The sequence below is a fragment of the Mustelus asterias genome, chromosome 8, assembly GCF_964213995.1.
Source record: "Mustelus asterias chromosome 8, sMusAst1.hap1.1, whole genome shotgun sequence".
NCBI classification, from domain to species: domain Eukaryota; kingdom Metazoa; phylum Chordata; class Chondrichthyes; order Carcharhiniformes; family Triakidae; genus Mustelus; species Mustelus asterias.
Genome location: NC_135808.1, coordinates 62,516,719 through 62,538,743, shown reverse-complemented (window position 1 = coordinate 62,538,743; position 22,025 = coordinate 62,516,719). Strand labels below are relative to the sequence as shown.

Here is a 22,025-nt window from a genome sequence, read left to right as displayed (position 1 = left end):
ATTACAAAGGCGATACTTCTGTGCAGCTAACTATTTGAAATGGTACAAAGACAAAAACAAGTTGCTGTTTGGTAGAACTACTTTATAAGTGAATGAACCTGTGTTGACAAGAAGCCCATAATCTATATAAGTACATGTATCAAAGTATCTCTGAATGTAGTGTCGGAAATTGCTGTACAACTGTGTTTGGCCAAAATAAACAGTTAGCAATTAGAATTCACAATTACAATAACAAATGCGCCTGTACAGTACTGGATAACAGAGTCAAAATAATATCTCTAGATGTTTATTTACTGGCTGTGACTTCACACCAGCTTTCATTGAATGAAACCAGGTCATTATTATGGAAGAATGCCACACAAAGTCATAAACTCTTTTGAAGTTTATTTTATGTAGATTTCTTCGTACAGGTTTCATGCCAAATTCACAGGAGGCATATACAAATTAAATCACCACTTTTTTTTTGCAAAGACACATGGCAATAAATAGTTACAGTGAAACAAAATTCGCAAACATTACTGCACTGTTAAGCTGTACAAAATTTACAAATGTCAATAATCTGAAACAATGACTACAAGACAAATGATGTGTGACTTTAGGGACCATCGAGATGTGCAGCTGAGGATATTTTCCAATGCAGCCAAACGGGTGGGCATAGGCGCACACACCCTGCATCCGCACAAACATCCTCACATGCCTAATTCTGAAAACATATCAGACAATAATCATAGTTGGTGCAGCTTCCACCCTTCAAAGGTGCAAGAGGAGACTCAAAACCGATAATGGTCAGACTGAAGCTGGTCGCAGCCACATTATTATGGTGAATCTGGATTCTTGGGTACAATCCTCATCACATCCTAGCAGAGATGTGATGTGAATAACAATAGGACTTGCACTGATAACATAACTACCACATTTCCCCAAAACATCTTAAAGCATTTCACACACAGTACAGTTGTGATCGTTACATGGGCAATAGTATGCAGAATCCCAATTGGTTGCCAAATCCTCGAATATAATCTTACCTTGGGAACACACTTTTGCTTTGGTCAAATAAACAGAAGGTAATTTTTAGTTGAGTATTTTCCTAGTTTTCTCTTAATCCGCTTGTCTGCATTAGTTTCAAGTTTGGTTATTAAAATACATCTCTTCAGGAAACTTCCATACTTTGTAGTCCAGGAGAGAGCTATTTTCAAATTGATAACACCTCCTGCCCCCCCAACTCCCCAAGTTCTGGTTACTCTGCGAGAAACTTGTTTGTATCAGAAAACCAAGAGTTACCCAGGGAATCTTCCTTTCCTTTTCCATCTCCTTTTATGGAAATATATTTGTTGCCCTTGGCACCTCTTGAGGCCTAACTCCTTCAGTGATGTAAGGTATCAGCACCCTCATTATGGCACCAGCTACATTATTTTAACCTTGAGGATAAATGACTAAATGGCACATAAATGATGACAAAGTTCTATTATTACTGGTCCACTTCCTGTTTTTAAGGACAAGACAACTGAATTCTTCCTGCTACAGTCGATGGCTGTAGACTCCTCAACCTCCGTCAGAGCTGCCCACAGACCATCCTACAGGAGATAAGACCATAAGACCATAAGACATAGGAGCGGAAGTAAGGCCATTCGGCCCATCGAGTCCACTCCACCATTCAATCATGGTTGATTTCAACTCCATTTACCCGCTCTCTCCCCATAGCCCTTAATTCCTCGAGAAATCAAGAATTTATCAATTTCTGTCTTGAAGACGCTCAACGTCTCGGCCTCCACAGCCCTCTGTGGCAATGAATTCCACAGACCCACCACTCTCTGGCTGAAGAAATTTCTCCTCATCTCTGTTCTAAAGTGACTCCCTTTTATTCTAAGGCTGTGCCCCCGCGTCCTGTGGTATAGGAATTGTCAGATTAGATGCTCCTCCCCATGCAGATGTATGCAGCTGTTCTGCCAGTCAGCCTTTCAAATAAGAACTCATAGGATATAGCTGAGTGAAGGGCCATGGAGGGGCTACTGAGGGACGAGCGATCCTAATTATTGATTTTGCAGATTTATGAGCTGCATACAAATTTTGACTTGTTTTTCTCCCACCTATAAATAGAGAATTAAAAACATGATTATAGAATGGAAAACCAAAAAATCAGGTGTAAATCCAGTGTTAACTTCTTACTTTGGTTTTGTTGCCTTTATTAAAATAGAAGGCAAGAGTTCACGACTGTATCTTGAATAGTTTGAGAAGCAATGTAGATGACCAATTTTTTTTTGCTTGAGGTGATTTTCATTTTCATCTAGTTGGAAGTAGTTGGAAGATCCCACCTTAGTGCTGTCTAATTCTCAGATCTGCCAGGTAAATTAGCTCTATGGGACTCAGTGGGGGAAGGATAGCTACACTTGACCAAGAACACTCAAGTCAGATTTCTTACCAAGACACACCAACAATATTGGCCAAATAGTATTGCTACCAACCAACACTGGGAGTCTCTGGACCATCCACTGGTCACCATCAATAAAGGGGTGAGGGGTGGTTGGAGATGCATCAAAAGTGCATCAAGGAAAAAAAACATTCGTAGAATTATACATTTTAACTTACCCTTTCAGTTTTAAGATGGGTTTGTGCATGTATTAATACATATATTGAGAAACTTCCCAAATTTGAGAAAGCAACATATTTCCCCATGACCTTTATGTATCTTGATGCATCAATAATTTGGGATACAGCCTTTCCAAATGAAAATCAAACTGTCAGCTTTTATTTTGATTTTGTCAAAGGTATTTCTTATCCTACCTTTTTCCCTATTATATAATCCATGCTCAACCTGAAGGTGATCTTCACTTGCATTCAAGCTATCCAGGAGTGACCTGTTTGCCTCTGCAGTTACTGGAGAACCCTCTACTCTCGTAGGAATGGTGAGGGCCTTGCCCTGCGCTGTAGTAATCAGTGGGTGCTCTATCCTGTGTTCCATCATGTTACTCTCTGCTTACTCCATTAAACACCAAGACAACGTCCAGGGGATCAATTTGTTCAGAGATATCTTGCCCAAACCACACCCTCTCCCAAAATAAAAAATCTGACTGTGAGGGTAGCCTGCTTGAATCAGATAGTTGGCCTCTAGATTGTTATGCTGACTTGCTTTGGGGCCCATGTCCATTTTCTAGCCCCTAGTTCAACATGTTTTTAGACTGATTACAATAAACCGAGATGGATCAAACAATTTGATAATCACACAACCATCAATGTAAATATAATTCTACTTTAGTGCAATAATTCTCAATAAAACATATGAAAGGGTACACCATACAGGTATACTGATGGTTGGCTTTTCAAGTTGAGCACTTGTTGGTACTTGACCATTGAATCATTGGAGACTTTGAGCTGACCAGCTAAACGACATTTGACTAATAAGAAACCAGTTGCTCATTTCCATTGTGACTCTTTTTTCTGTATGAACGCTCGATGGACTTATATTCACATTCTCTCTGCATTATTTCAACTCAAGCATGAAACCCATCTAAAGCAAATTAACCTGAGTAGCAGTATGTACAAAACCAGTCTAACCTTTTCCAATTTAATGTTTGAATTTTACTAAAAATAAGTTGTTCTTTTGTTCCCCAATTAAGCTTCAGTTGCAGGATGAAGGGTTAAACCAGCAAAGGCATTTCACATCAATTTTCACATTAATCCCATGGTCTCACTGACTATCCATAACCTCTCCAAGGGAAACAGCTGTCAAGGTTCCAGTATACTGATTAAAACTCAACAAGCATGCTCCCAAAACTGAACCTCATAGAAACCAACTGTTAGAGCTGTGGTATCACCAGAGCTGGAATTTGATAGTCTGAAAAGAACTGATAGATGCAGGTAAGGAGGAAATGAATGGAAGTGATCAATAGTCTAGTGATCATCGGCCAAACAAAATTGCAAATTCGCTGTTAATATGAAATTCATAGAATCCCTACAGTGCAGAAGGAGGCCACTCTGCTCACCAAGTCTGCACCGACAACAACCCCACCAATGCCCTATCCTCGTCATCCCACATATTTACCCTACTAATCCCCCTGACAAAAAGGGGAAATTTACCATGGCCAATCAACCTAACCCGCACATCTTTGGAGTGTAGGAGGAAACTGGAGCACCCGGAGGAAACCCACGCAGACATGGGGAGAATGTGCAAACTCCACACAGTCACCCAAGGTCAGAATTGAACCTGGATACCTGGCGCTGTGAGGCAGCAGTGCTGACCACTGTGCCACCATGCCAGGAATTGGGAAACTTAGCTTCCGAAGTTGCCCTTGAGTGACTTTGATTATGGTCTTATTATTGTTCACTACTTTGACTGTTGATAATGCTGGACTCAATGTACTTCCCTTCATATTACTGTTAGAGTTATTTTGGGATTCATAACCCAAAATGTGGGCTTGAGAAGGCAATCATAAAGGTTTATGTTTTGACGGTGACTCCATTTAGTTTGTCTGGTCAATTGAAACATACCCTGAAAATTAGGCAATTAATTTGGTTGGCAATAAATAAGCTGGCGACTTATAGGTCAGCATTTTACCAGTCAGGTAAAACCACGTATACTTTGCTCACAGATATGGCAAATTTGCTTCATGTTTCACCCTCTGTCCACAGATCATTGTTACCATAGAATGGTGAAGGTGCTCCAGGGCCAGCACTATGCTATATGCTCAAACCAGTCTGAGGTGACTTCCTGCAGTCAGCTCTACACGCCTTGTGCAAGCAAAAATGCAAACCATGCATGGAATTTCAATGGGCTTTCCTTTCACTCACATTGTGTAACAGTGCAATGGGCCAGAGACTCTTCCCATTCATTACCATTGCATAGGATTTCAATAGACCCCCCCTCATTCACTCCAATTGGCTAGAATTGCAATCAATCAAACTTTCCATTTGTATCCAGGCGTTAAAGTAGGCGAGGAGATGACATGGTCGACAAGACTCTTGCTTCATAGTTGGAAGAACACTAAGAGCAGCCAGCCACTTTAAAAACTGTTCACTCCCATTGTATAGATTTCCAATGTACTGCACCAGTTCCCATTCACTCCCACTCTATAAAATTTCAAAAGACCAAACCACTTTCCATTGACTTTCACCATGTAGATTTCCAAAGAGCTGAACTATTCACCTTGTCTGTGTAAAATTCCAAGGAATCATACATCTTATCATTTGCTTATGATGTAGTGTGTATTCCTGCGCATATCAAAACTGCTTCCCATTTTCCGTGTTAAATGTTCATCAGATATGCATCTGTTATGCTAAACAAAGTGCTAATTTCTCTACAGGGCTAGCACAGCTTTGAAGTCATGTTGCAAAGTATTTTATTTAAACTGCTTTGTTTTTTTTTGCTTCAAATGGACTGTTGGATTAATGATTAAATGGCACGAGGATCTAAGATGTGCAAACTGGCTTTTCATAAAAAAATGGGAACTAATAAAATTCCTAATCTAGCAAACTGGTTTGTATTAATCAGGAATTGACTATAATGTACAAGTAACTGAACTTTCACCTTTTTTCCCCCTACCGCCGATAGCTGTGTGGTTACAAAAGCAATCGCTACAACTTGCATCAGCGCCAGAGAGCATTGCCCAATTGTCTTAATGTCAGACCATTTTCTTCTATCAGTGAAATTATATGAAAAAAACACTGTCAAGTTTTAAGACTGTACCACATCTGGGTTGACCAACAAGGAAGATCTCCATTATGTATGGAATGCAGGTGGCATTCAACTGGTTGTCCATCTCGGTGGCCTAAAATGGCACAAACGTAAGGGGCAAAACTTTTCCAACAGCACCATCTACAATTGGAGAATATAAATTGAGTACAGTAAAGTACAGTGTTTTACAAAGCTTTCTTTATACCAGAGAGGAAAAAAAACCATACACCAGAGAGCAAAAATGAGTGGAAAGCCATAGAGAGACTGTCCTTCCAGCTAGATTTAAACCCAGCCTATCAAAGATGAAGGGCATTTATAAGACCGACATTGTGCAGCTTAGCTGTGCAGATTTAAGTAAGGGACTTTCGGGAGGTTGGAGGCAAAAGGGAATCTTTGAGCAGTTGAGGGCTTCTGACTCTCTACCAGCCTGCAACAGCCGTGTGTTCTTTAAGGTTTCTTCTGCATGAGGAAATGTATAAATGAGGATTTGCAGACAAAACATTTTTGTGCACATCCATTTAAATTTGCTTGCCAAACAATGAAGGATCCCCAAATCTCAAAAGATTGATGGGAAAATTCCAGATCACGTGGGGTTCTCTGTGCATAGTCGTGGTGCCCCTATGTAACAGCTGTGATTTACACACAATGTGCTTCATTGGCCACACATTATCAGCTTGGAGCAGAATCCAATTCCCTTAATGCCCTTGTTAGGCAAGGTTATTAAGAATTATAGAACCCAGGGCAGATAGATGGCTCGAAGGGTTGAATGACCCACCCCTGTTCCTATGACAAGTGAAAGACATGGTATGGAGATGCAAACCTAACAGTGCATACAGAGCGGCAAGATTAAAATGTTCTCCTCTCTTTTCCAGCACACACAATGTTTGTATCTGTAACTAGCAACTCCAGACACTGGACATCCCATCTAGATCTAAGAATAAAGTTATGCTCCTGGGTTACATCCCATATTCTCAGTAAAATAAATATCTTTTGGAAGTAAATCCGAGTTGTGCGACAGAACTTTTGTTTCTACAACTTATTTTACACAGACTGTCTCAACCAACTCTACCACTTGTCATTTTACTTGTAGATTAAAATTTCAATGATAGTGATATCCAGCCTACAGTAAGGCCATCTCAAGGTCTGGTGTCTCTTTTATGATCAGCATGTGACATGGTTGCCTCCTCCACGACCCACCTACTTGTTTCCATCTGGTTTGACATCTCAGTCAATAAAACGCCACCAACTTGCATACTTTGGCCTTCACTTGCAAGCATTAGAAGGTCCACTTAGGTAGGTGCTTGTTCCAGACCGGTGGTTCGGTCCTTAGATCTCTGTGCTGTATTTGAGCTGGATTCACTTCCACAGAGCGAGGAAGCCAAAGCTGTAAACACATACATTGCTTGTCTTCAAAAGTCCTGCAGCTGCTGTGGCTACTAGTCCTCTTCTAGACGTCTCCAATTGGATCACACACTAGTGGTATGGTGTGTTAAAACTGAGGATGATCCATGTCATCGAGCCACGAGGCAGGACTTGTTGGAAAGTCTGGGTAACCAGCACTGCTGCCTGTGGAGATATCAGAAGTAGGACCGCCTGTCATCATTCTCAGGGCATGGCTCATTCCTTGTCCTCCTTGTGCTATAATCCCCAAATTATTGTCAATATAGCCAAGGCTGTTCAGTAAGGGGGTGTGTGAAGGGGCAGAGGCTATAGACGATGGGGACTGAGGGATTCCGTAGGGGCTGCTAGCTCTCAGGTCATGGTATTGTTGCCCGATGCCATCGACACTGAAACTGCCATTCAGCAACTGTCTGCCCGTCATCTCACCCACACCACTGTAAATTCCATTAGTGTGACCCAATTCAGAGAGGATCTGATCATCTGGAATACAGGACAAACAAAATAATTAGTGCTTTTGGCTAATATTGCACTTGAAAAAATGAACTCTGCCTTTAGAAGACAATTTCATAGCATGTGGTGAAAGGCAGATTAACTGCTGAAGGCTATCATTGTAATTGTATCTCCTTTTAATTCTTGTATACGCTGAATGTTAAATGATAATCCTTTAACACACAACGTGCATTACATAAAATAATCAGGAATATGCACAATAGATTAGCTAATTTAAACAAGAGGGATATCACTCAATTCTAATTTAAGGGTTATGCCCTAGACCCATATAACAAGGGCAACTTTCACCAAATACATTAGGCACAAGAGAGCTTCTAAGATGGGGCTTAAGATGCAATGTCAGTTTAGCCGGTACTTAATGCAGGATGCCATCCTGGGAAAGGAGTCAAAGCCTGCATTGGGAACAGTCACCCAAGGACTCATTAAATGGTTGATTGTCACCTCAAGTGCCGACTGATTCTTACTGAAGAGGCTGCACAATATTTTCACTGCTAGCACTTGCCCTAACATCTCTCCAAACAGTGCCCAGCTGAAGTTCTCTGAAGATTTCACCTGAGAATGTTGTGGCGCAGTGGGTAGTGGCCCTGCCTCTGAGCCAGCATCTCACTCTAGGACTTGATGGCCATGGAAGGTGCATTCATAATCATTTCAATATGCCGACAGCAAGTGCTAAGAGCCACTCCTGGCCAGTAATGCTTGATGTCGAGTGGTGCCCAAACCTTAACCTCTGGTAACAGGTTAGTGAACTGTTCCTGGAAAAGACAAGTGTGGAAACAGGCACCTAGTGCGAGGTGCTGTCCTGGGAAAGGAGTCACATGTGCTTTGTCCGCCTCATGCATTACTAAATGCAGGAAGCTTCTAAATATAAGCCACCTGGAAGAATGAGTGCTATGCTATTCTAGGGGCGGCATGGAGGCACAGTGGTTAGCACTGCTGCCTCACAGCATCCAGGTTCAATACCTGGCTTGGGTCAATTTCTGTGTGGAGTCTGCACATTCTCCCTGTGTCTGTGTGGGTTTCCTCTGGGTGCTCCTGTTTTCTCCCATAGTCTGAAAGACGTGCTGGTTTGTGCATTGGCCATGCTAAATTTTCCCTCAGTCTACCTGAACTGGTACCGAAGTGTGGCGACTGCGAGATTTTCACAGTAACTTCACTGCAGTGTTAATGTAAACCTACTTGTGACACTATAAATAAACTTTAAACTTAATAGTTAACTTATAGGAGTCACCAGGAGAAATGGAGTGCTTGGCCAGCAGCACCTTGCTATAGGTCACTCTGGGTCTGATAAAGAAGGACTGGGCAGGAAGAGATGAGGTCAGGTAGACAGGAAAAGGAAGGCATGGTAATGTCCTTTCTCCACTGCAGGTACGGGACATTGCTTGACTTCCATGCCATATCAGAAAACCTGGTAAGCTCAAACATCTTGTGCCACAAACATTACATCTAATCAGCACTTGGGTGCTAAACCTGCAGGTTTTAGCCTTTAGCCACTCCAGATAAATTCAAATTGTGATCATTAGCAATTAGAACTAAGATTGAATTCTGAATCCAGATGTTTAAACAAGTGTGTCTTATAGACTCATAGAATCCCTGCAGTGCAGAAGGAGGCCATTCAGCCCATCGAGTCTGCACTGACCATAATCCCACCCAGGCCCTATCCCCATAACCCATGTATTTACCCTTCGTGGTATAGTCACCCTGACACTCAGGGCCAATTTAGCATGGCCAATCCGCCAAACCTGCACATCTTTGGACTGTGGGAGGGAACCGGAGCACCCGGAGGAAACTCACAAAGACATGGGGAGAAAGTGCAAACTCCACACAGACAGTGACCCAAGCTGGGAATTGAACCCGGGTCCCTGGCACTCTGAGGCAGTGTGCTATCCACTGTGCCACCGTGCCACCCTTCTTAGTATTGCATCCCTTTGGCAAGTGTTTTCACTCTTTGGCTCAAATAATCCCCAATATATTATATAATAATAAAAGCAGATGTATTATATCTTTGTATAACACTGTGTATCAACAGGATTGTTATTACTGAGCAATTAAGGACTCAGTGTTATACACTGTGTTACTATATAAGGAGAATGTTTTACTATTGTGAAACAGGTTGTTATTATGTTTTCCACTGGGCTGTTTAACCAGTGTAAAACAAAATGCATTATTTTGAAACAGAGCTAGGAGTGGTGTCAATTCGTAAGAGAGTGATATAATTACAAATTGGGTACTGGATGGGTGCAGCTCCAATAATACTCAAAAAGCTTCACACCATCCAGAACAAAGATTTTGATTCAGAAATGATGTCCAAGTCTGAATGGTGTGAGACTGGAGAGGAACTTGGGGGTAATAATCTTCCCAAGAATCAACCAGTTCTGTGCTTCCAGGTGCTTGTGGTGTTGGGTTTGGGAGATACTCACGAAGAAGCCTTGGCCAGGATTGCTGTAGATAATGCACTCATGGAGCATTGATGGGGGAGGAAATGAATACGCAGGCGAAAGGGTACTGATAATGCAGACTGCATTGTGCTGGATACCGTTGAGCTTCTTAAGTTGTTGCAGCTTGCCCATCAGGAGAATGGAGAATTCCATCACATTCTCGACTTTTGTCTTTTAGGTGGTGGAGAAGCTTTCATGGGTTTGAAACTCTTCTGGGATTACAGGGCTTCACTGGGTGTCTCCAGGGAAATGAAACAAGACTTGAGAATTCCTGAAGTCTTCTCAGTGACAATCTCTGCAATAGTGGGGACCTCATTGCATGTGTTGCTCTCGCTGTGTCTGCAGAGCTCTTGCTGACGTCCTTAACCATGACTGCAAGGGATTGCTCGCGATCCTCAATCAACCACTTGGGCATGGTGGAATCCCAAAAAAGGCTACAAAACCACTCAAATACAATGGGGCCTTACTCACCTCTGAAACTCAGCTCACTGTCGCTGAGACCCCCTTCCTCCACCGAGCTTTCTTTCCCACTCTTTGCCCCTCCACGACTTCTTTTCACGTTCTTGTAATACTGCCCCCATCTGTGCCTGCCTGCGTCCTTCTTCAACCGCTTCTCCTTGGCTCTTCTGTTCTGGAACCAAACCTGCAGGAAGTTTAAAGAATTTCATTTATTAACACCCGTTCCACTCTAGCTAAGATATTGTAGCATTATATTAAACAAAATACAGCGGTCCGTATATCAACCTTTAACTGTACTTTGTTTTATAGAACATAGAACCATAGAACACAGAAAAGCTACAGCACAAACAGGCCCTTCGGCCCACAAGTTGCGCCGAACAATTTCCTTACCTTCTAGGCTCATCTATAACCCTCTATCTTACTAACCTCCATGAACCTATCCAAAAGTCTCTTAAAAGACTCAATCGAAATCCGCTTCCACCACCACTACTGGCAGCCGATTCCACGCACGCATCACCCTCTGAGTGAAAACTTACCCCTAACATCTCCTCTATACTTACTCCCCAGCACCCTAAACCTGTGGCCTCTCGTGACAACCATTTCAGCCCTGGGTAAAAGCCTCTGAGAATCCACTCTATCAATACCTCTCAACATCTTATACACCTCTATCAGGTCACCTCTCATCCTTCGCCTCTCCAAGGAGAATAGACCTAGCTCTCTCAACCTATTCTCATAAAGCATACCACTTAATCCCGGCAACATCCTCGTAAATCTCCTCTGCACCCGTTCTATGGCTTCCACATCCTTTCTGTAATGAGGCGACCAGAACTGGGCACAGTACTCCAGGTGGGGTCTGACCAGGGTCCTATACAGCTGCAGCATTATCTCCCGATTTCTAAACTCAATTCCTCTATTGATGAAGGCCAGTATTCCATACGCCTTCTTAACCACAGCCTCTACCTGCGACGCCGCTTTGAGCGTCCTATGAACCCAGACCCCAAGATCCCTCTGTTCTTCCACACTGCCAAGCGTCTTACCCTTAATATTATATTCTTCCATCCTATTCGACCTGCCAAAATGAACCACCACATATTTATCTGGGTTGAAGTCCATCTGCCACTTCTCTGCCCAGTCTTGCATCTTATCTATGTCTCGTTGCAACTGCTGACATCCCTCTACACTATCCACAACACCTCCATCCTTTGTGTCATCAGCAAACTTGCCAACCCATCCTTCAACTTCCTCATCCAGGTCATTTATAAAAATCACAAAGAGCAAGGGTCCCAGAACAGATCCCTGGGGCACCCCACTGGTGACTGACCTCCATGCTGAAAAAGACCCTTTATAACCTGAAAGCAGATTGTATCTATGTGGTTCTAATGGTCAGTTGAATATCAGGTGTACTGCACAAATACTTTTGTACATCCTGATATTTTTGGGGCGGAATGCCAAATTTTAACATTTTATTTGGAAATTCAAAAAGGCTCCTTAATCAACTGATTATCGTAGATTATGTGCGTGAAGCACCATGATGAATTTTCAGGGCATGTACAGTAGGCATGGAGCAGGAGCTGGATCTCAGCTCAAGTCTGAAGTGTGAATCACTGTTGATTAAAATTCACTGAAAACCCAGTCTCCCTATCAAGGACTCAAGTCAAGGGACCATTTCTTACATACCGTCTAACCCCCTTGACTGTTACCCTGACAGATGCCACCTTGCTGACTGCTCAAGACTTCTACAGGTGAAGACACTTGAGTTGTCTACTGATCCAGAGGAATCTCTTCCACCAGGAACAAGTGAAGCATGTCCTAATTGGCTGTGGCTCAATCACCTCAGGCACTGGACAATTAATTGGGCCATTCCCAAATGATGATACATCTCTTAGAGTGTCCTCTACTACCAGAGCCACGTCAGTCTTGAAGATCTGAAGGTCTTCAACTCTTGAGCCAGGTCTTGCACAGACCAGTGGCAGAGGAAGGTGTAGCAGGACATGAAGAAGATGATCAAGGGACAGAAAAAAAATGGAATTCAAAATCAGCTATTTGACGTTCAATTTTCAATTTTAGTAACTGTTCCAATGAAAGATGCTTTACTGGTTCCCAGCCAGGCCATTAGGCTCTTCAATTCAGGAGAAGAAGCCAGTGATAGGATCAGTCACTGAGCTGTAGCATTTTAAATGCTGTGCTGGCCTCCATATTAAAAGAAGAAAATGACAGGAGTGAGGGGCTGTAGGGGAAGAGGCAGTGATTGTTATTTGGATTTGGCAGCATGGAGGCCTATTGAGGGCTCCTTAGGGGTGGCACGGTGGCACAGTGGTTAGCACTGCTGCCTCACAGTGCCAGGGACTGGGTTCGATTCCCGGCTTGGGTCACTGTCTGTGTGGAGTTTGCACATCCTCCCCGTGTCTCCGCGGGTTTCCTCTGGGTGCTCCGGTTTCCTCCCACAGTCCAAAGATGTGCAGGTTAGGTGGATTGGCCATGCTAAATTGCCCCTTAGTGTTGGGGGGCTAGCTAGGGTAAAATAATGGGGTTATGGGGATAGGGCCTGGGTGGGATTGTGGTCAGTGCAGACTCGATGGGATGAATGGCCTCCCTATGCACTGTAGGATTCTATGATCTTCCAGGCCTCATGGTCTCAGTCATTTCCTGACTGAGACTGGGCTAGTTCAGCCGCCAATTTACTTCCCCTTTCCATTGCAGAAGCTTTGACTAACTTCCTCATAGACTGGTTAAGATGGAGAACTTACCACAAGGAGTCAATGTCTTACCAATGTCAGGTGCAGCATGTTGGACTTATAAGGGAAAGCATCTCTGTTCCCCACAGTTCCTCACAACATCTAAATGCCATATCGGTTTTTTGCTAATTCTTTCCTCAGTTTTCTCATTTATTCTCCTAATTTATCCTAGGATTAGGCCCTATTGACATCCACCAGCACCTCATCAAAGTGACTGCCTTTTATGCAGGAGACTAAACAATGAGTTTTGGCATTCAGTTTTACAATGGACCGATTACAATCTATGTCCTCACTCAATATCCACACTGCATTGGAGGCACTGGTGATCGGTTTGTTGTGAAAGCTGTGGTTGAATTTGTCCCTCTGTAGTCCAAGAGTGCAAAGTCCAGATGTGGCACTGTTACAACCACAGCAGCTCAAATCAGATAACTCAGCACAGATCAAGCCTGGGATTTTTTCATTTTATATGCATGATTTCAGCACTGGACAGCAACATTCGCAACAGAACCATTCGGGTTGCTACAATCCAATTCCTCCTGTTCACCACAATGTCACTAGTTCATCTGAATCCTAAATACACAAAACTCAATTTTAAATGATAAATTATAGCAAAATGCATCACTGGTAGGTGTTCTATGGAGAAGGAATCAATAGCATCCAACAATATTCATGTAGGGGTACAATGGCAGGTGACATTGAATAAAACTCATAACGTGAATCATGTATCATAGAACACAGAACTTTTATGGTAATACCCAAAGAGTGTGCCTGATCTGGGCCATCATTGTTCTAGTTTAGATTCAGTTATAGCCTGAATAATTTTAGAGTATGGATTGCCTAAATTGTAAGAATTCAACCACATTACATCCAAACACACACAACTGTGAGGTTATTAAACTGAAGTGTTCAAAATCACTGCTTAATTTATTTGGATAGTTATGATACTCAAAGAAATGTTTTAGTAGATAGTTATTAGCAAATGAGGATTATTTTTCACAAGTGCCACTCTGGCATGTCATAAAAAGTAAAAGCATATGTGAAACAAAATGGATTAATTTTCCAGTGCCTGCATCTTTATTCCTCCCCTCCTGAAAACAACAATAATTCATGTTAGGACTGAAAGAGTTAACTGATTCAACACATTGCTCTGTTCAATACTTGCTATTGTGACATCACCACTCATTGCCAGTATGATGTCAGCACTCACTGGCATTGTGATGTCAGCACTCACTATCAGTATGATGTCAGCACTCTCTGCCATTGTGATGTCAGCACTCACTGGCATTGTGATGTCAGCACTATCAGTATGATGTCAGCACTCTCTGCCATTGTGATGTCAGCACTCTCTGCCATTGTGATGTCAGCACTCACTGGCATTGTGATGTCAGCACTCACTATCAGTATGGTGTCAGCACTCTCTGCCATTGTGATGTCAGCACTCTCTGCCATTGTGATGTCAGCACTCACTGGCATTGTGATGTCAGCACTCACTATCAGTATGATGTCAGCACTCACTGCCTTTGTGATGTCAGCACTCACTGCTTTTGTGATGTTAGCACTTACTGCCATTGTGATGTCAGCACTAACTGCCATTGTGATGTCAGCACTCACTGCTTTTGTGATGTTAGCACTTACTGCCATTTTGAAGTCTACACTCTCACCATTGTGACATCATGGCTCACTGAAATTGCATTTAAGCTGCAATTTATGCTGCTTCTACTGAGAACTAGGCACTGGGTGAATTATGGCAAGTAATATTTTCTAAAGTGAAATTGTAAATAAAATTAAAACAAGCAAAATTACTTCCCACAAGGTATTTTTTACCTGCACAACCCTCATGTCCAGCCCCGTCTCCGAGGACAGCTGTTCCCTCACATGGCGAGCTGGTTTGGGGGAGGTTTTGTATGCATTCTTCAATGTTTCCAATTGCTTGGCCGTAATAGTAGTACGAGGTCTCTTTGCTCCAGCCTCTGCATCAGCATCTGTCAGACAACAAGTTCTTATGAGTTCTTAAACTACAGATACAAACACATGATTGAGTTAGTGTGACACAAATAAGGGTTCTGGATTATGTTATAGTCACAACACACATCTGCACCGTGCCTTTAGCATGGTAAAACATTCCAAAGCCTTTTGAAGAAGTGTATACAAACAAAATTTTACACTAAGCTACATAAGGAGAGAAGAGCTTAGATGACCAAAGCCTTGGTTAAAGAAGTAGGTTTCAAGCAGCCTCTTAAAGCAGGAAAGACAGATGGAAAGATAGAAAGGTTTAGGAAGGATATTCCTGAGTCTAAAGCCTTGGCGAATGAAAGCATGGCCAGAAATGGTGGAGTGATTGAAATCAGAAACGTTCGAAAGATGAGAGTTTACTTGGAGCAAAGATTTCTGGGGGCTGTGGGGCTGGAGGAGGTTTGTGAGATAGGGAGGGGTGATGCCATGGAGAGATTTGAAAAAAAGATGAAAATTTTAAAATTAAGGGATTGGGGAGACAATGTAGGTTAGCGAGTACAGAGGAGATGTGTGAGCAAGACTTAATATGCAATAAGACACGGGGAGCAAGCTTTCATGACCTAACATTTCTGGAATGTAGAACTAGGGAGGTTGACTAAGGGCCCGACTTTACCAACAATTTGTGCCTGTTTTCAGGCGCGAAATCGTGGTAAAGTCGGGTGTGAGGCCTTTATCGCGATCTGCACCCGCGTCCGCGCAGTTCGCCACTTTACCGAGACCCGCGAATGGCGGGGATCCGTTCCGTGTCCAAATCGGGCGCAACGATGACTTAAATGCATTTGCATGCATTTAAATTGAATTAATGAACTGCCCGCCCAACTCTATCAGCATTTCCCCCTTTATCACCGTGTTTACCCATCCGGAACCGCGCTTTTAGGGACCTGCTGAATAAAAGTCTGAGTCGGGTGCTCCAGCCTCTGAAGAGCACGTTCAGTGTTTCCAACGGCTCTCTGACTCAGATCAGTGGTGGGGGGGAGGAGGGAGGTGGGTCAGATCATTCTCTGGTTGGAGGGGGGAGGAGGGGAGTAAGGTCAGATCGTTTTCTGTTGGGGGGGAGGAGGAGGAAGCGGGTCAGATGTATCTCTGGCGCGGGGGGTGGGAGGGCTGATCATTGTCTGATGGTGGTGGTGGAAGGAGGGCTGATTGTTGCCTGGTGGTGGGGGGAAGGGCCAATCGGTGTCTGGTGGTGGGGGGGGGGGTGGTGATAGCTGATTGTTGCCTGGTGGTGGGGGGGGGGGATAGCCGATCGTTGTCTAGTGGTGGGGGGGGGGAGGAGGCGGGTCAGATGTTCTTCTGGAGGGGAGGGAGAGTGAGGCCAGACCATTCTCTGGGGGGGGGGGGGGCGGGGGGGGAGTGAGGCAAGTTCATTGTCGGGGGGGGGGGGAGTGAGGCCAGATCGTTGTCTTGGGGGGAGGGGAGGAGGGAGGCGGGTAAGATGTATTTCGAGGGGGGGGCAGATGGATCTCTGGTGGGGGGGCAGATAGATCTCTGGTGGGGGGGCAGATGGATCTATAGTGAGGGGGCAGGGGGGTCCGCTGCCACTCTGTGAGTGATCGTGGGCCGGGGTGGCGATCGGTCTGGGTAGTGGGGGGGTGGATAAGGGGGGCAGTGATGTGTGTGGGTAGTGGGGGTGTGGATAAGGGGGCAGTGATGTGTGTGGGGGGGCAGATGGATCTCTGGTAGGGTGTTCAGAGGGTTCCGCTGCCACTCTGTGGGCGATCGGTGGGGGGGAGGGGGGCAGGAGTGGCGATCGGTCTGGGTAGTGGGGGGGTGGATAAGGGGGGCAGTGATGTGTGTGGGTAGTGGGGGTGTGGATAAGGGGGCAGTGATGTGTGTGTGTCCATCTGTCCCCCCCGAGATACATCTTACCCGCCTCCCTCCTCCCCCCCACTACCCACCGACACACACACATGCTGTGTGTGTGTCCCCCTTATCCACCCCCCCACTACCCACACACATCACTGCCCCTTCATCCATCCCCCCACTACCCACACACATCACTGCCTCCTAATCCACACCCCCACTACCCACACACATCACTGCCCCCCTTATCCACCCCCCCACTACCCAGACCGATCGCCACTCTTGCCCCCCTCCCCCCCACCGATCGCCCACAGAGTGGCAGCGGAACCCCCTGAATCCCCTACCAGAGATCCATCTGCCCCCCCACCAGAGATCCTTCTGTCCCCCCCAAGATACATCTTACCCGCCTCCCTCCTCCCCCCCCCCCTACTGAGATACACCCTCGCTCCCGCCTTTTGCTCCTGGGCCGCTTTCTCCGCTTTCTGCGGCTCAGGAGCGATCTGACACAGGGGGGGGGGACAGATGGATCTCTGGTGGGGGGGCAGATGGATCTCTGGTGAGGGTGGGCAGATGGATCTCTGGTGGGGGGGCAGATGCATCTCTAGTGGGGGGGCAGGGGGGTCCACTGCCACTCTGCGGGTGATCGGTGGGGGGGAAGGGGGCCAGGGGTGGTGATCGGTCTGGGTAGTGGGGGGTGGATAAGGGGGGCAGTGCTGTGTGTGTGTCCCCTTATCCACCCCCCACTACCCACACACATCACTGCCCCCCTTATCCACCCCCCACTACCCACACACATCACTGCCCCCCTTATCCACCCCCCACTACCCACACACATCACTGCCCCCCTTATCCAGCCCCCACTACCCAGACCGATCGCCACCCCTGCCCCCTCCCCCCCACCGACCGCCCACAGAGTGGCAGCGGACCCCCCTGAACCCCCCCAGAGATCCATCTGCCCCCCTCACCAGAGATCCATCTGTCCCCTGCCCACCCCCCCCGAGATACATCTTACCCAACTCCCTCCTCCCCTGCTCCCCCCCCACCCCCGCCCCCCGAGATACACCCGCTCCCGCTTTTCGCTCCCGGGCCGCTTTCTCCGCTTTCTGCAGCTTGGGAGCGATTTGACACGGGAGCGCTTTTTCCAATTTTTTTCTAACTGCGCATGCGCAGTTCAGAGCTCCGATCGTTCCGGCTGTGCTAAGCCCCGCCCACAGCGCGAATGGGACTGGAGATGGCTGAGGGCGTATGGGGGCGCCTGAAAGCAGATTTCTAAGTCGGCTCTGTACTACGCCCAGATTCGGCACTTAGAATGAAAATGGTAAAATCGGGCCCTAAGTGTGTATTGGAATAGTCAAGTCCAGTCAAATGTACAATGTAGAATGTTAGCGCTGTACAACTTATAATTGTGCCCAAGTGTTTCCTTGCAAAAATGTAATGGATGTCAACAGATCGTCAATTTTCCTTCGTAAGCTTTGATTTTGAATTAATCTAATATCATTGAAGAAGTGATCTTTATATACTGTACCAGCCACAAAAGCAAACAAACTTGTAACTGAAATGTTAACTAATATGAATATCTCCTGTTTAAAAAACATTTTAAGAGTGAGTTACTTTTATGTATGTACACTGGTGGAAGTGTGTGGATTTCTAACATTTAGCAAATGATAGTTCCTCCTTCATTGCCAAAGGGCGGCATGGTAGCACAGTAGTGAGCACTGCTGCTTCACAGCTCCAGGGACCTGGGTTCGATTCCCGGCTTGGGTGACTGTCTGTGTGGAGTTTGCACATTCTCCTCGTGTCTGCGTGGGTTTCCTCCGGGTGCTCCAGTTTCCTCCCACAGTCCAAAGATGTGCAGGTGAGGTTGATTGGCCAGGTTAAAAATTGTCCCTTAGAGTCCTGGGATGCGTAGGTTAGAAGGATTAGCGGGTAAAATATGTGGGGGTAGGGCCTGGGTGGGATTGTGGTCGGTGCAGACTCGATGGGCCGAATGGCCTCCTTCTGCACTGTAGGGTTTCTATGTTCTATATGAGCACTGAGAGACCTGGGCATGAATTTCTGCTGGCAGATCTTCTACTCATCTGGTACAACTTCACCTAAACAATGGCAGAAACCCAGGAAAATTGAATAGTTTTTCAAGAGCTTCCATGCATTTCCAGACGATGTGGGGATGGACTCGATGGTCATTCAATCTCCTTTGTTCATGAGTGACATATGCATCTTTTGATGTGATACGTGTTTATGAAATACACGTTCTGAAAGAGGATACTTCAAAGAGCTTAACTGGCCTCATGAGTTCAAGGGCAATTAGGGATGGGCAATAAATGTTGGCCCAGCCAGCGATGCCCACATCCCATAAATGAATAGGAAAAAAAGCCCAACTCTTTTATAACACACATCAAAATCAACCCGGATAGATGGAGTTATGGATATGAATCCGGCATGATCTAATTGAATGCCTGAATAGGCTCCAGAGACAATTTGACCTATTCTTGTTCCTGTTCCTGATAGGTTCTCTGGTAGTCCATGGTCTTCTGTTCCATCCACCTTTTACAAGGCTTGTGGAATGGAAACTCTATTAGAGAATAAATGATTCTGAGGTAAAATCAGCATCAAAGGCCATTGTAATATAAGGGCGTCTGACATAGCAAGGGTTAATGTGGGACTGGGAAACATGATCTAAGGTGAGGGTCAGTTATGGACTGGATAGAGATCTGTGTAGCAGATGAGGTAGCTCATAGCTCATAGCTTGGGCTACACTCAGTATATATGTTATAGTTATGTGTTATCAATAAACACAATGTTTAACCATACAAGACTCAGAAACTCTTTGTATGACCTAGTGAAGCATTGGGGAGAAATTTACTTAAGTGGTGTCACTTTTGGCAGTGCTATGTAGACAATGTCAATTCCCTGGGTACAGGCCCGCTGCCACTCGCTACCTGCCCAGCCTACGTGGATTTTGGCAATGATATCAACATAGAAACCAGCATGAGTAATGCAAGTGGTGGCTGCCAGCACCGTCTGCACCCAGAGAATTAACATCGTCTGTATAGAAAGTGTCATGTAAATACATTTACCTCCACCATGTTTAAAGAATTTTCTGAAGCAAGCCACAAAGATTTCAGAACCTATTTTTTTTTATTTTAAGGAGGTCAAGCGGCTCAGCAGCTTCATGGTCTACGGCAGATCCAGCCTAGAAATATTGCCCAAGGTCAGCCATTGTTGGATGTTGTTGTTTCCATATACTAATTTACTTTGGACACATGCCGGTTTCTACCTTCTGAGATGATGCAAAATCACTTGACAAATTCACCAACATATGATCAGAAGTCAACAACTCCGTTCATGGTAGGACCGAAAGGAACAGCTTAGTTCATAAGAAATGCAGTCTGCCTATGAACATTGATGAAACGGTATTAGAGATAAAGCCCAAACTGTAATTGTACAGCAGCAAGAAGCATTGAGGGTGGCATGGTGGCACAGTGGTTAGCACTACTACCTCACAGCGTCAGAGACCCGGGTTCAATTCCGATCTTGGGTCATTGTCTGTGTGGAGTTTGCACATTCTCCCCGTGTCTGTGTGGGTTTCCTCTGGTGGTCCGGTTTCCTCCCACACTCCAAAGATGTGCAGGTTAGGTGGATTGGCCATGCTAAATTGCCCCTTAGTGTCAGGGGGATTAGCAGGGTAAATTAGCAGGGTTACAGGTGGGATTGTTATTGGTGCAGGCTCAATGGGCTGAATGACCTCCTTCTGGACCGAATAGATTCTATGGGCTAACCCCTCTCTTCCCTTTCCAGGACTTGCAGATAGTGAGGAACATTGTCAGAGGCTACAGAAGGATATAGATAGGCTGGAAATTTGGGCAAAGAAATGGCAGATGGAGTTCAATCCTGATAAATGCGAAGTGATGCATTTTGGTGGGAATAATGTAGGGAGGAGCTACACGATAAATGGAAGAACCATAAAGGGTGTAGAGACGCAGAGGGACCTGGGTGTGCAAGTCCACAGATCTTTGAAGGTGACATCACAGGTGGAGAAGGTGGTGAAGAAGGCATATGGCATGCTTGCCTTTATAGGACGGGGCATAGAGTATAAAAGTTGGGGTCTGATGTTGCAGATGTATAGAACGTTGGTTCGGCCGCATTTGGAATACTGCGTCCAGTTTTGGTCGCCACACTATCAGAAGGACGTGGAGGCTTTGGAGAGAGTACAGAGGAGGTTTACCAGGATGTTGCCTGGTATGGAGGGGCTTGGTTATGAGGAGAGATTGGGGAAACTGGGGTTGTTCTCCTTGGAAAGACGGAGGATGAGGGGAGACTTAATAGAGGTGTATAAAATTATGAAAGGCATAGATAGGGTGAACGGTGGGAAGCTTTTCCCTGGGTTGGTGGTGACGTTCACGAGGGGTCATAGGTTCAAGGTGAAGGGGGGGAGGTTTAACACAGATATCAGAAGGACATATTTTACACAGAGGGTCGTGGGGGCCTGGAATGTGTTGCCGGGCAAGGTGGTGGAGGCGGACACACTGGGAACGTTTAAGACTTATCTAGACAGCTATATGAACGGAATGGGAATGGAGGGATACAAAAGAGTGGTCAAGTTTGGACCAGGGAGCGGCGCGGGCTAATTGTTCTTTGTTTCTCGTTTCAAGGCTTCATTCTATGATCATCTTGCTGGTGCCAGTACAGAGCGAGACTGCGGATAGTTGGGAACCTGTCTCGGGGGCAGGGAATTCAGATGGTGTTCGTAAAGCAGAAGTGGAAATGAATAGGGTTGGGAAGCATTTTCTGATCAGGGCCAGTGTGATCTCCTGGACTCGTTTCGATCGCCTCAGGGGGTCGGAGAGGAATTTCCCAGATTTTTTTTCCCCCATATTGGCCCTGGGGTTTTCACTCTGGGTTTTCGCCTCTCCCTGGAGATCACATGGTCTGGAATGGGGGGGTGGGGGTGAGTTAATAGGTTGTGATGAACAAAGCATCGTAGCTGTGAGGGACAGCTCG

The 22,025-nt window shown here is 45.2% G+C and overlaps 1 protein-coding gene across 1 annotated transcript in view; it reads right to left on the bottom strand.

Annotated features, from left to right (window-relative positions):
• Positions 1–7,157: 7,157 nt before the first annotated feature.
• lhx4 (LIM homeobox 4) overlaps positions 7,158–22,025 on the bottom strand; it is an 88,337-nt gene continuing 73,469 nt past the window's right edge. The window contains exons 4-6 of the mRNA XM_078219321.1: positions 15,033–15,190; positions 10,486–10,657; positions 7,158–7,549 (exon numbers count right to left, since the gene is read on the bottom strand). Of these exons, the coding sequence (XP_078075447.1) occupies positions 7,158–7,549; positions 10,486–10,657; positions 15,033–15,190 (722 nt within the window). The remainder of the gene's footprint in view (positions 7,550–10,485; positions 10,658–15,032; positions 15,191–22,025) is intronic.